Source organism: Cydia amplana, chromosome 8 (assembly GCF_948474715.1).
Source record: "Cydia amplana chromosome 8, ilCydAmpl1.1, whole genome shotgun sequence".
NCBI classification, from domain to species: domain Eukaryota; kingdom Metazoa; phylum Arthropoda; class Insecta; order Lepidoptera; family Tortricidae; genus Cydia; species Cydia amplana.
In genome coordinates this window covers 2,871,065-2,886,468 of record NC_086076.1, presented here as the reverse complement: position 1 = coordinate 2,886,468, position 15,404 = coordinate 2,871,065, and the positions used below count along the sequence as shown (strand labels likewise).

Here is a 15,404-nt window from a genome sequence, read left to right as displayed (position 1 = left end):
CATTATCGGAATTAGCAAAGACATAAATGATAGTACAATCCTTCGTCGATGAAAATAGCAGAAAAGTCGATGTCGATGAAAATTTTACGGATGACCCAAAAGCAGGGGAAAATATTGTTGCTTCAGCATAAAAGATAGTCAATTGTGAAGTACAATAGTTACTCTTAAAACAAACTGGAAGTTGAAATTCTATGTTCATGCGGTCCCAGCGCGCACAAGTTGTTTGCAGAAATCGCAAAGACTCTGGTTGACGTACCTAACTAGTGACCGAAGAGCTGGCGGCTTCCTCGCACAACGTATCAGCATTGCGATATAACGAGGAAATACAGCCAGCATCCATGGTACAATGCCTCAAGGGCCTATTTTAGATTTAAACTAGTTATTAATTTAGTTTAGTAGTACTACTGTATATATATTCATATTCATATTCCTTTATTAAATTCCTTTATTCCGTTTTTATATTTTACTAGCTGTTGCCCGCGACTTCGTACAGTTCGTACGCGTTGTTTTGTATATTGGTGGTTACATATTCTACATTAGCTTAGAACATTATGCAGCAAAAGATAGCAGTAGGGACTGTTAATCATTTGTTAATTATTATACACAACCTGGCTACGAAGTTTCGAGCCCCTAACTGAATAAAATTGTTCTAGATATAATCCCTCTCAACTTCCCGCATATTTTCAAGTCCACTATTTAGTAAAACCTACTACCTAACTACCTATTTACGAAGTTTGAAGTTCCTAGCTTTAAATAAAATTTGATCTCTCTACCAACTTTCAACCCCTTCTTAAACCTTTTAGGGGATGAAATTTTAAAAAAGCTGAAATTACTTTTCATGTATTCTAATAATATGCCTTTATACAACGATTTGAATCGTGCCGCACTCAAATAAATGTTTGACCTCCACACAAATTTTCAACCCCTTCTTTACCAGCTTGAGGGATGAATTTTCAAAAATGCCGAAATTACTTTTTTTGGATTCTTATAATATGCCCTTATACAAAGATTCAAGTCCCACACTCAAAAAAATATTTGATGTGCATACAAACTTTCAACCCCTTTTTCACTACCTTGGGGGATGAATTTTCAAGAACGCTGAAATAATTTTTCTTGTATTCTAATAATATGCCTTTATACAAAGATTCAAGTCCCGCACTCAAAAAAATGTTTGATCTCCGTACAAACTTTCAACCCCTATTTAACCCTTTTAAGGGATGAATTTTTAAAAACGCTGAAATCACTTTTTTTGTATTTTTATAATATGCCCTTATACAAAGATTCAAGTCCCGCACTCAAAAAAATATTTGATGTGCATACAAACTTTCAACCCCTTTTTCACCACCTTGGGGAATGAATTTTTAAAAACGCTGAAATTAGTTTTCTTCTCTTTTATTATAATACCTTTTTACGAAGTTTCAAGTTCCTAGCTTACAATAAAATTTGAATCCCAAGACAAATTTTCATCCCTTTTTTAACCCCCTTAGGGGTTGAATTTTTAATAATGTTCGATTAATGTAATTTTTTTATTTTATATTACGCGTTTATAAGAAGATTCAAAGAATTCGTAATGGATTCCATCTATCAACCCCGTTTTAACCCTGTTAGGGGATGAATTTTTAAGAACGCTGATATTACTTTTCTTGTATTTTAATAATATGCCCATATACAAAGTTTCAAGTCACGCACTCGAAAAAAATTTTGATCTCCATACAAACTTTCTACCCCTTTTTCACCACCCTAGGGGATGAATTTTCAAAAACGCTGAAATTAGTTTTCTTGTATTTTAATAATATATCTTTTAACGAAGTTTCAATTTCCTAGCTCAAAATAAAACTTGAACCCCATGCAAACTTTGGACCCCCATTTCACCCCTTTAGGGGATGAATTTTGAAAAATCCTTTCTTAGTGGACCCCTAGACCTTATAAGGAACCTAATACTTGCCAAATTTGGACTTTCTAGACCCAGCGGTTTGGGCTGTGCGTTGATTTAAGTCAGTCAGTCAGTCAGTCAGTCAGTCAGGTCTTTCACGTTTATATATATAGATTAAATAGGCTACGTCAGTCACCTGAGAGCTCACGATCGTCGTTCTCAGTAGCCAGTACATACTCAGTCGGAGGCCGAAACCGGCCTGGACAGGATGATGATGATGATGATTATATGTGAAGGAATTTAAGTAAAAGTTGACTAATTACCTATTTATTGTTTTCATTACGTAGTAAGAGGCCGTTCGAAAATATAAGACCACATTAGACTGTTACATAAATGGTTGAAAGGTCATATGTTGAAATGAATAAAAGTAGAGTCATTTACCGACCATCGACCTTCATTGTAACCGTTTAATTAAACTCACAAAAACAATTGATAATTATTTATTCACCATTTCCTACTTTATTGGTATCGCCGTCCGTTTGAAAAAAAATACGTTTTTTTGTTTTCTGAAAATCACTGTAAGTAACCAAACGAATACAATGATACGGAATGAAGATAAAAATCGCTTGAATCTATTTGGCATCATTTATCTAAGTCCTATTAGTACTTATATAGTCGCACTCATAGTCAATTACATTATTAGAATAAATATACTTAAGGCACAGAAACAGTTAATACATTTCATAAAGCAACACACTTAGATATTGACCATTGATATACTATATGTGATTGCAATAATATTTACGAATAGTTAGCTGTGTCGATAATTATTTAAAGACTGTAGGTAGTAAGTTTTGATCTAAGGGTCTATCGCGAATACCGGAGTTCGCAAATTGCAGGCATCTTTCTCTTTTAATCCAATTAAGGCGCCATTAGAGTGACAAAGAAAGATGCGAACTTCGGTGTTCGCGGTAGATCCTCTGCATTAATTAAGTATGATACTCAATTAATGTTTAATGTCCATCCGTCTATAAGCTAACTCTGCCCTGGCTATGAAATGACAAAGTCTGGAAGTACCGCTCTAATATTCATATTTTCATGGCACCTATTTTCATTTATGATGGCACTCAAAACTTTGTTACTACAAAGCTTGTGCAAAGTAGGCTTGGTTAGACTTAACATTTTCGACGCCGTGTCAAACACAAAAGCTGTCACTCACGTCACGTCACCGAAGTGGCAATACTGAAATTGAACTTTATGCATATGCGCGTAGGTCTATGTTGCTCTGCGATCTGTGACGGATTAATCCGTCTTTGGCGTCGAAAAGGTTAACTATAAATGCGACTTATAAACGTAAAACATGATGGTAGGATTGGATAATACAAATAGATCTGTCTCCGTTAAAATGGCTTTCTTGTCATACAAAAAATACTAGTAATACTTATTATATCTATTACAAAAACTACGCATTGTGCCTTTAGTACTTGTTCAAATTCAAATATAATATTTTGTCTTCAAATAGTTATACTTGCTTATTACTATCATCAAACAAATAAGACAACACAATGTATAAATAAATAATTTTGATGTCATATATAAATTGAGCAAATCGTTGATAGTAAAATTAGACTAAGAATAAAATTACACTTAAACTAAGCATATATTTCAAACATCACAAAATACAATTGTCTAAAATAAAACCTCGTTACAATATAAATGGGGTATTAAAATATCTGACTGACTGTACAATTAATTTAGATTGCCACCATCTTCGCCTTTACCTTAATTTTATTAGACTAAAGAATAAAAAACGAAGTAAGATTAACATAGCATCACAAACTGTATCCTTACGCTACGGCTTACGTAGGCGGACAACGCGCGAACGCGGCGGCGGCGCGGCGTGGCGCGGCGCGGCGAGGATGAAACAAACCGTTGATACGTGTATAGGTACCTATGTCCTACTCGTACGTGAGCGTTTAGACGCGAAGCGGCGCGGCGCGGCGCGCGGTGTTCGCGCGTTGTTCGCCTACGTAAGACGTAGCGTTACTTAAATAAGTCTTTTCGCTAGCAATCCTTTTTTCCTTCGGCAACATTAGTTTTTGTATCTACTTCACTTGTTAGTTTAACATGCTCATTATTTACATTGCTGTCTACATTTTTAACTTCTTTTTTGACGTCTCCGTTTTGAATAGGTTTTATGTGTATTTTAATGTAGTTTTGATAATAAAAATTTCCGAACATGTACAAGAAAAGTCCAGCGTTCAACGAGAGCAAAAAGTTGATACCCTTCGGGTAGTTGCAATCACCGAACATGACTGAGAAATTGTGGTAGAAAATAATGCAGAACTGGATCTGAAAAAATAACAAATATATTATTTTTACTTTGATAATTTTATTATTATGGTAGAATGGGGTTCGCTGGTTGAAGTATTTCAGTACAGATGGCGCCAGAATAGGACCTGTCAATCCACGAATCAAATTCTTGTTTTATGCCTCCTCTATACGATGGGCCAACGCCGGCCACTCCAAGGGACGCATGTATGCGTTAGAGGGAGCAAGTGATATTGCTATCTCATTCTACCGCATGGCTGCGTCCCTTGGAGTGGCCGGCGTTGGCCCATCGTGTAGAGGAGCCATTATTTAGCGTCCAGTTCAATCCAAGTATGCTCTTTTGACTGCCCGATCTTCACCCATCCTTTTGAGGTGGCCTAGCTAGCGAAGACGATGTGTATTGGTCTCGTCTTATATTTCGGCTAGATTGTGACAACCAAAACTTACGAACTACTACCACAAGTTTAATAGTTATAGTGAACCATATTAATTACCACCTATATAAGGTTGATTTTTGTTTCATTATTTTCTAGTAATAGTAGAGGAGTTGTATGAAAATTTGTATGTGAGGGTCAAAATAATTCCCACAAAGACGGGGTTTGATTTTTCTTTGTTTGTATCTTTTTGACATACTAAAAATATATCAAAATATATGCATGCAAAACGCGTTTTTTTGACCACCAAAAATGTTAACTTCGAAAATTAAATAAAAATTTTATATATCGTGTGTGGTATCAAATTACAGGAAATTAAATAGTGAAAAAGGTAATGACGTTGAATAACAATATGGTGGAAGAAAAAGTTAAAGCTTGTGTAGTGTTCAAAATCATAATTTTAATTGCGTTTTTTTAGTTTTTCGTAAATAACTTTTAAACGGTGGCGCATAGCAAAAAATGTTCTTATACATAAGTAATTTGCATAAAATTGCCTACAAGAAAGATTCAGTACAATTTTTAGCTAGGATCAATATTCAAAGAGATATTAACGCGGGAAATTTAATTGTAATCACTTCTAAGGTCCCTTTTTTTGGTTTTTCATAAATAACTTGTAAACGGTGGCCAATATAAAAAAAAATGTGAAATGTTAATAATCTACACAAAATTTTCTACAAAAAAGATTCAGTACACTTTTCGCAGGAATGAATATTTAAAAAGATAATAAAGAGGGAAAGTTAATTATAACAAATTCTAAGGTTCCTTGTTTTTATCTTTTCGTTAATAATTTGAAAAGTATGACTCATAGCAAAAAAATCTTATACATAAATAATAAACATAAAATATCCTACAAGAAACATATATAATACTTTTCGCTAGGATCAATATTAAAAAAAAACCAAGGCAGAGGGGTAATTTAATTACAATAAATTTTAAAGTCCCTTTTTAGTTTTTCGTAAATAACTCGTAAACGGTGCCCCATAGCAATATAGGTTTTTATGGATAAATAATTTACATAAAATTTTCTACGTAAAATATATTGAACACTTTTCTCTAGGATCAATATTTAAAACGATATTAAACGAAGAAAGTTAATCACAATCAGTACACAGGTCACTTTTTTTTAGTTTTTCGTAAATAACTCGTAAACGGTGGCCCATTGCAAAAAAATATTATACATAAATATTGAACATAAAATTGTCTACAAAAAAGGTTTAGTACACTTTTTCGCTACGATCAATATTTAATGAGGTATTAAAGGGGGTAAGTTTTTCTACATTGTATTTTTTTTTTCAGTTTTTCAGCCACCACTTGGTTTTTATTTTTATTATTTTATAAAATCAACCTCATAACCTTTTTAAGCGTGCATTTCCTGTAATTCGATACCCCACACGAATTTTAATATTTTTTTTATTTTTCTAATTTCAAATGTCAATAAATGCGTTTTGCATGCATATATTTTGATATATTTTTAGTATGTCATAAAGACACACAAAGAACTAAAAACATCAAACCCCGTCTCTGTGGGAATTATTTTGACCCCGAAGGCTATATCTCCTCTAGTATAAGTAGTGGGTTTTGGTTGTCCTTGTCACCTGACGATTTGTTCTATTTTAGCATTCTTTCAGATCCTCCAACTGCCATTGTCTCTTTGAACAAACAATAGTAACAACAGGTATAAAACAAATGCTTACCAATTGCAGTGTAGTAACATGCTTTTTCCACCACAGGTACTTCTGGTACTGCGGGCCCAGCCCCGAAATCAGGTAGTAGGTGTACATGATGATGTGGATGAAGGAGTTGATGACGCCTAAGAGCGTCCCGTGGCCTCCTGGAACATTTACATTAAGGTTGTATTTAAAATCACGGATATTGCTGGGTAGCCTTAGGAGGACATATAATCTTTAAAAAGAAATCAGGTAGTAGAAGTACATGATGATGTGGATGAAGAAGTTGATGACGCCTAAGAGCGTTCCGTGGTCTCCTGGAAGATTTATATGAAGGTTGTAAGATCGGACATTGCCGAGTAGTTTTAAGGTACTATTCGAATGCAGACTATATCAGCATTACTGCTGCAGTATTGCAGCGCGACAATACTGTCGACTACATTGCTGCCGCAAATGTCAAAAATCCGAGCACCCATCTTAGACTCTCCAGTAATCCCTATTACAATTTATCCAGTAATCCATTATCACATCCTGATCCCTGACGTACCGTACAATGGAACTATAATATAATATGTAGGTAGGTATATGTATTATAAAACAAAAATAAGGTTTTCAGAAACATTCCGCAACAAAAAATCCGGCGAATAGATGGTCAATGTCTCTCCCCTTTTTGGAATCAGTTAAAAATGAAAGTAAAAACTATTATAGAACTTTTTAATCAAGAACACGCCGTCCTGAAGTGTCGTAAATAGGAGAGAAACGGACGCGAAAGTTTTGTACCAATTAAGAAAATTTATACATTTTAATTGCTATTTTACCTCCCTAAAAAACAATAATACTTAATAAAATGCACGCCTTATAAATGACCAACCTTGAAACCCGAGAGTTTGTAACGGAGATAAATGTATAAGTATGTACATAATTACATATATATATATATATATATAAATGTAACGTAATATTTACCTGGCAAGAATTTCACCCCGATCCAGGCACAAATGGGCATCATGAAATGATGGTACAGGTGCAAGAAGGAAATTTGCCGATTCTTCTTCCTCAACACGAAGAAAATGGTATCCAAAAGTTCGATGATCTTTGCCATGAAGTACCACCATACTGCTGCTGCCATCTGTAAGATAAGTAGTGAAACTTAGTGACGTAGAAGCGAACTATCAGGGGTAAGCAGTAACTTCTTGATAGGTGTTAACATTGAGACTAAGATGGCGCTGTACATCGCATTACAATTTGCAGTATACTTAGAGACCGTGCGTGTGAAAGGTCTGCAATCTCGTGATTTGAATCGAAAAATAAAACAATTGACGCTTTTAAGCAGGTGCTGCCACCTACACTTCAAGCTGGCTCTATTTCGCATAGTAAGGTCTGCCATCTAGTGGCTTAAATTATAAATGGAAACTAATTGACATAATGGTTCGCGCCAATGAATAGGAGGCTTCTTTTATAGGTGCCGAACAGTGAACGCATATAAACCATGGAAGTATTCTGTCCGCTCAATTATGACCCAACGTAAAGTATTCGATTGTAGGCGGTGCTTACAGAGTGTTCGATTGGCAACTTCAGTGCGGCCGAGATGACAGTCAGTGACGGATGACTAAATTGGTTTATAAAAACTACGTTTTTTTGTAATTAAAAATGTCTTCATGTGTCGTGAAGTGGTGCAGAAGTTGTTTTAGTTCATATCAAGGACAGTGGAATCACCTTTCACTTGTAGTAAACAGATAACTTCAGTAAAATTTGGAATTAACATGACGACATTTTTTTAATACTACCGTGCTAAGCTAAAACGTAACAACTGCATACGACTTTCATAACAAATACGACTTTTTAAATTGCGAGGATAATAGGGATGGTTTTATGCCAAATGAAGTAGACTATTTTATTAACTTATGATTGGTTTAGGTATTTTCTATATACAGTAGAATCCGCTTATAATGACATTGAAGGGAAGTAACAAACATGTCATACTAAGCGGATGTCATATAAAGCATAGTTGATAAACTTTTTATTTTATTTTTTCCAAATTAATCTCAAACAATTTTGTGAGAGATGAGTTTTATTAACCTTATACCAATTATCAACTTTCACCGAGAGTAAAAACTAAAACAATTTAAACGCCACAGACGTCCTCGCAGGGAAAGATGTGGGGCCGGCCACGAAAACCAGCGAATTTGTCAGTATAACCGGACATAATTCCATAAAAATAGTATTTATAGGTCGAAGTTATCTTATCCGACTTTGTCACAAAGAATTTCATATGAAAACCAAACTTCGCACAGTAATTGCGTCATAGTAAGCGGTTGGTCAGTATAAGCGGAGTCATAATAAACGGATTCCACTGTAATTATAAATGTAGTAATAAATTCCTTCTTACAGATTTGTATTTTCCTTTTTTATTTCATGAGATGGAGCTATAAAAAAACTACCTAGTTATTTCAAATTAATAATCAAATTTGGTATTGTCATTTTACATTACTTTCCATTCAAATTCCCACAATATGCTATTCGCAGAGAACTATGGAAAAAAGCTGTCCAATTAGAGAGACATGAAATTGAGTGGATGCCTGGCAAGATATATAATGTTCTATTCATGAGATAACCCGTGAGATAATCATATCCGGTCTCCTATATGTAGATACATTTTTTTCTATCACGCTTTCACTGAATTAATTTAACAAATACACACATTATCTCAAAATATTGATCATTTTAATCCACCCTCTACTGTCACATATATGTAGGTTCTCTCTCAAGCCATTTCCGTCAGTAGAAAAGAGCGGCGAATTTAGAAAATGTAAGCGCGCGAACGGTTATGGTCCCATACAAAATTGTAATTATGCGCCTTTTTCTACTGACAAACTTGCTTGACCGGCTATATACATATAAAATATTTCCATTGGAACTGAAAGTGGGGATTTATTGTGACTCCGCCTGTTCAAATGTTTTTGACCCGATTCGTGTACCTACCCATGTAAATTTTGCAGGCTGTATAGCCTGTCCGATTTCTAAGATCAAGTTCGCCATACATTTACTATGGCGTACTTGATCTTAGAAAAACGGACAGACTATACCAGTACGGCTACCATCAGTTTGGCACTGACAAACGCCGTCGAGAACGTAATTTACTTTCTATACATCTCGCTCGTACTCGCATATTAGTGCAAACGAGATGTATAGAAAGTAAATTACGTTCTCGATAGCGTAAATGTCAGTTTTGACACTGTCAGTGACTCATGGTACGGGCTCTGAACGTGACTTCGCACTGCCATACAGATTGATAATAAAATATACAAAATACTTATTATAGCGGAATACATTTATACCTACAACAATGAATATTTAATTATGTTGAGTTAGTCTGTCATTTAATTTCATAACAACATTTTAACTAGTTATCTTTTAATCTGCATTAAATTATTATACGTGAATTATTTGACTGGTTCTTCAATGTATGGCATAAACCTATCCCTGTCCAAGTCATATTCTAATCAAATATGAACCGCGAATTCTCAGCGGCCAGTACGTACAGCAAGAAGGTTATTAGCGGATTAATGGCGCTGATTGGTAGTTATTGACATTATATGCATTTCATCTACACTTAGCTGTGTACGTTAGTGTAATAGAGACAGGCTCTGTAAACGTATCGTCTTATTTAAATGTAGGCGTAATTGTGTATGTGTGCTAATTTGGCCCGAGAATTTGAACGGTAATGTTCCCAAAGGCGGTTTCCAGTTATATGCTTTCACTGGTGCCGAATGATACCGTGGTAAGTTTAAATTAGCAAATTCCAAACAGCATGGCTTGGTTAAATTAGAGGTTTTTTACAGTATAAAAATCGTAATTTGTGAATTGTGGTAGGTAACCATAATTTTAGAGTCCAAAAGGTGCTGGTATAGGAAGGTCCGAAACTATTAGTATTTTAAAACACGGTGGGTACGGTGAGAAGTATCATTTCAATACAAATTTTCGAGACTGATATGTCACCTTACCCATTGTGCTCAAAAAATACTAAGGTTCATTTTTTTAAAGAATTCATAAGACTGGAGTTATATAAAATATTACTCTAGTCTTATGGATCCTATTCTTATGTCAATTTGTGTAAAAATGTCCTATAATATTTATTTATTTATTTATTTATGTTCTTATAGTTGGTCACATCAAATTTGTCAGTAAATAAGAACAAAAAAACTATACTCATCCTATTATTTTGGGTACTAGTACTAGTGTAAGACAAAGATAGTATGACTCTCTCTGTCTATCTTTGAAAGGAGACAGTCCTTTGTCAAACTATACTTACCCTTTTTGCTTTGGGCGAATCGGAATAGTCCACTGGTTGGCAAGAGAAGTTATAGTCATTCCACCACCCGGATACTAAACCCTGAAAAGAAAAATATATATATATTTTTTTTTAATTAAGGGTATTACATTTGATGTGCAATAAAGTTTTTAATAAATAAATAAACCAATGACGACGGTCTAGGTGGCTACGTTCTTAATCTAGTTTTTGGTCTACCAGCCAATCCGATATTTTTTTATCGTTGACTTTTGTTATTTTGATAAAATTGTATTTAATTACCTCCACACCGGCACCATGCCGCAGGGGAATAGTTTTTTTTAAATATTAGTTTCATTTATTTTTAGATTTAGTTTTTAGGTTTCATAGGTTAGTTATTTAATTTATAATAATTAGTTATTTATGCTTCTAATAAATATATTAAATGTACCCCTTTGTTTCCCATAAAGTTTTAAGTCGTAATTCGTAATGTATTGTTTGTCATATTATCATTAGTCATAAAACTGAAACCGTTAACTTTTCAGGATTTTCGTAAGGTTATAGATAGGTTAGGTTAGGTATGTTTTCGAGCTAGAAGACCCTCAAGTGTTCCGAGGTGTCTTCAGCGGAGTAAGCTGCTAGAGCAGCTCCATATGGTGAGCTCGCAAGAGCATCGCCGACGGGGTATCGGAGGTCTACAATAGAGTTCCCGAAACCCCGCCTACAAAGCGCGCGGCGGAACACCCCAGGGGGTTTAGTCCGTGGAAGTCGGACATACCCACAGGCCCTCTCCCGGGCCAGTGGGATCCATAAGGGATTCCCCCTGGGTCATCAAAAAAAAAAAAGGTTAGGTTTGTTTTATGGCAATCCTAAAAAGTGACGCGTTTCTGAACCAAGTGAATTATGACTAACGAAAATGCGGGCAAACAATACATTATCACTAGGAAACAATAGAGACCCTAAATATGTACACATAATTTTTTTTTAATAATTACCTCATAAACCAGGAATATAGACATCAGCACTTGCGAGATATTGTACACGACTATCGTGTTCTTGAGGTCATAGGGTTTGCGGTCCCTCATGTACCGAGGGCCCACTGAGGTACAGAAGTACACGTATGTGGCCAAGATGGTCAGCAGGGGTCCAGGGCCTGACATCAGCGTCCATTCCTCCGTTCGCGGGTCTGAAAGAAAAAACAATTAAAATTAATAGGGATGATGACACATGTTGAATTTTATAACAAAATCTAGTAAAATAGATACCAAACGAGAAATTTATCACAATAAAGTGGATATTAAAATAAAATATTGAAAAATTACAAAAATACAGGACCTGAAAGTTTCAAAATTTAAAATTTAAAAGTTTCAAAAATATTGTGTAGCAACTATATACATTTAAACGCAATATTTCACCGACAAAAACGCAATTTTCTTGTTTTGTCCATGCTACAAGATGGGCTCCCAGAGACCTTGACGTCACGTTTCCTTACCGTTTTTCTTAGGGCGTTTCGCGAGTGAAGTGCGACTGTCGGCTTTTGACTACAATTTCTGACTTTTGTGTTAAAAGTAACATTAAAGTAGCATTAAAGAATGCAATGGGTCCCATATAGACATTTGATCCTAAAAACAAACCCGATCGATTGATACCATAAATGAAAATTAGTCATGTAGCCTATTGTTAAAATGTACGTAAATACGTTTTTGATACAAGCTTTTATCGCTGACTGTACTTCTTTTTCCACAGCTAATACTCATCGAGACAATTCTAAAAACCCGTAACACAATTAGGTTGCGTTGTTTCATCACAGAGTTCCTATGGCCACCTCCTGTCTCCATCATCAGATCAGCTCGATGGTACCATAATATTGCATTGTCACCCGACTTACAATCGGAAACCGGGAAGTGGATCAAATTTAACTTGCAAGATTTGATTACAGACAGACAACGGGACAGGTGAAAGTAAATAAAAGCTTGTAAAAATAGTACAGGAGCCCGATTCCGATTAAATAACTATACGGTTTTGATCTTAATTTTATGAGCTATTGATTGATTCGTGCATGCGAAATGTAGTGAAAGTCGTCGTGAGATGCGCCAATCACCAGAGCCCGTACCATGAGTCACTGACAGTGTCAAAAGTGACATTTACGCTATCGAGAACGTAATTTACTTTTTATACGTCTCGTTTGCACTAATATGCGAGTACGAGCGAGATGTATAGAAAGTAAATTAAGTTCTCGACGGCGTTTATGTCAGTGCCAAACTGATGGTAGCCGTACAGGACAATCTTCAAGGTCGTATTAAAGTCATACCAAAACAAACAAATTGTTAAATTAGAATCGACCTCCTGGGCAAAACATGCACCTCGAGTAGACCGTGAATTTGGGATTCAGCAAATAAAAATGTTTAGTGTGTTTTCTGCAAACGACACGTTATTTGTTTTTACATCTTGGCGGGAAAAAAAAACATTACAACGAATAAGTATAGTTTTTTCTTCCTTTACAGATTAGAGTAGGCATTTGAACAAATTAAAGAATTTATTGAAAATATTTTAATTTGTGTTATTTCAAGTAAAACATTAATTTTTTCACTTTTTAACCGCCTTCAAAAAAAAGGAGGTTCTCAGTTTGACCCGTATGTTTGTGTTTACATATATCGAGTGTTCCTCCTAAGAATAAAATGGCTGTGACATACGGACAGATAGACGAACTAGCACTATACGTGCGTATGACGAAAATTTAAAGGGCTATATGTACTGTAAGATGTTGTACAATACACGTGCGAAAAGGTAATTCACAACTCGTTCGATTTTCGAATTAAAACACTCGTTGCGAATTTCCTATCGCACTTATATCGTAATGTACTAATTTGGCTGTGTTACCAACCTAAAAGAGAAACCGCCTTTTTATTCAAAACGGCCATGTACCTACCTAACAATTTCAGTTACCTATTCATACAACCTATTTTCGTCATAGTGAAAGCACATAACTTAATATTAGACGACCTTGTCACGCCAAATTTTGATGGTAGTAGATAAACACAAACATTAATTAAAGTACTCAAAACCGTGTAAAAACTAAATTCTAGGCAATCTTTATAATGACTATTATCTTTAAGACATCTAATGGATTCGGTGCAATGCCACAGGGTGTTTCATAATTGCAATTTAAATGATTGTTGGAAAGGCAAACACTAAAAAAATTGTTGGTAATAGCACTTTTAAGAAGGCCTTTATTTGAAGCCAGGAAATTAGAAGGGGACCTAAATTAAGGCGCACCGCGCGAAATTTGCGAGAGAAGAGATGGCCATCGCGCGGGTTTTGTCTTTTATCTCTATTACTCTTTATTATATTTTTAAACATAGGTAATTACATACGGTAGAATAATTGCAGCGATTAAATTGTGCTATCGATGGTTCTTCACGGTCAAGTGGGGTTAAAGTATGACGCTGTCATAAAATAACTATTATCTGCACATACATAGTATACCTAACTTCTTATAACTACGCTTTTCGTAAAGGCAACGTGAGAGCCTAGAGGCCGAGTCTGTTTTGACAATTTGTTATTGATTCCATTAAGAATGTCATGCGCACCGATAAACCAAAAATGTCTAATGAGTTTGTCAAGGCCGTATCAAAACAAAGTCAAAATCTTCACCAATTATCAAATGACAGTCGGCCTCACTGATATACTACGCTATTGTCGCTATTAGCTAGGGAGCTAGGCAGGCAAAGCAAAATGCGTAATGTATACGGCACCTGCGCTTCCTTGCGCAACGTGCGACCTTGACCGACGCCCGCGCATGCTCAAGCTTCGTAACGGTCGGGCGCACAAAACGCATAAACGCATTGACGTTATATATATCTCAGGACTGGCTTTACTGGCTTTGCCAACAAACTGTCCTGCAGTTTGGCAGAAGAAAAAAATATGTATGTTAGGGTTTATTTCATCTGAATAAACGTTTTTTTTTTACGGGCAATAAGAATGGGGCCAGTACAGCGGTGTGACAACGCTACAACGCGATTTGTTGATGAGTTCGCATCACGCGCGCGATTGGTCGCAACTAGTTGCGTTAGACAGCACGATTGGCTCGAATTCGTGAGTGATACCGCTGAACTAGTACCATTTTTAGTGCACAAAGCCAGTTCTGAGATATAAGTCAATGCATAACGCAACTGCGGATGCGTTATACCAAGTTATACTGAAGCTTCATGAGTTATTATATTAATCAATGACCTTGATATATGAAAGATTGCAATGAGATTGATACACTGTGATTGTGTAAGTGTAAAAAAGAGAAGGTTAAGGTTACAGTCGGATGGCGAGTGCAGAAGTGTAACAAAAAAAAAATGCTTTTATTTCGGACATGGTATCCATATTACACAACACAACGCAAATAAATTTACAAAACACAAAAACAATAAATTAACATACACATTCAAGTGATTAAAGGTACCCTTCACATTCCAACTGCACCAGCGTTACGGCTGCAGCGAATGTAGAGCATCAAAATTGAGTTTAACATTTGCGGCAGCAATGTAGTGGGCAGTAATGTCGCGCTGCAATACTGCTACAGTAATGCATTGCTTTCCATTGTTACATGAAAGCGTCAAAAAGGGGAATTTCATTTTCAAAGTATAATCATAGGTACTACGTATATAACTGGCACACAGAAAACCAGTATTTTGCGGCATGAGTAGTTGTTGTTTTGACAACGAAGCGTAAATCTCGCGACCAAAACGTGTAAGCGCCATGAATTTTCGGGGCTTCCGATGTTTTGGTCACGTGGTAGGTACAGGTTGCGATTACGACAA

At 35.6% G+C, this 15,404-nt stretch overlaps 1 protein-coding gene across 1 annotated transcript in view; it reads right to left on the bottom strand.

The window, feature by feature from the left end:
- Positions 1-3,916: 3,916 nt before the first annotated feature.
- LOC134649952 (very long chain fatty acid elongase AAEL008004-like) overlaps positions 3,917-15,404 on the bottom strand; it is a 43,752-nt gene continuing 32,264 nt past the window's right edge. Inside the window, exons 3-7 of the mRNA XM_063504751.1 lie at positions 11,589-11,779; positions 10,618-10,698; positions 7,272-7,434; positions 6,333-6,469; positions 3,917-4,225 (exon numbers count right to left, since the gene is read on the bottom strand). Coding sequence (XP_063360821.1) covers positions 3,938-4,225; positions 6,333-6,469; positions 7,272-7,434; positions 10,618-10,698; positions 11,589-11,779 — 860 coding nt within the window. The 3' untranslated portion in view covers positions 3,917-3,937. The remainder of the gene's footprint in view (positions 4,226-6,332; positions 6,470-7,271; positions 7,435-10,617; positions 10,699-11,588; positions 11,780-15,404) is intronic.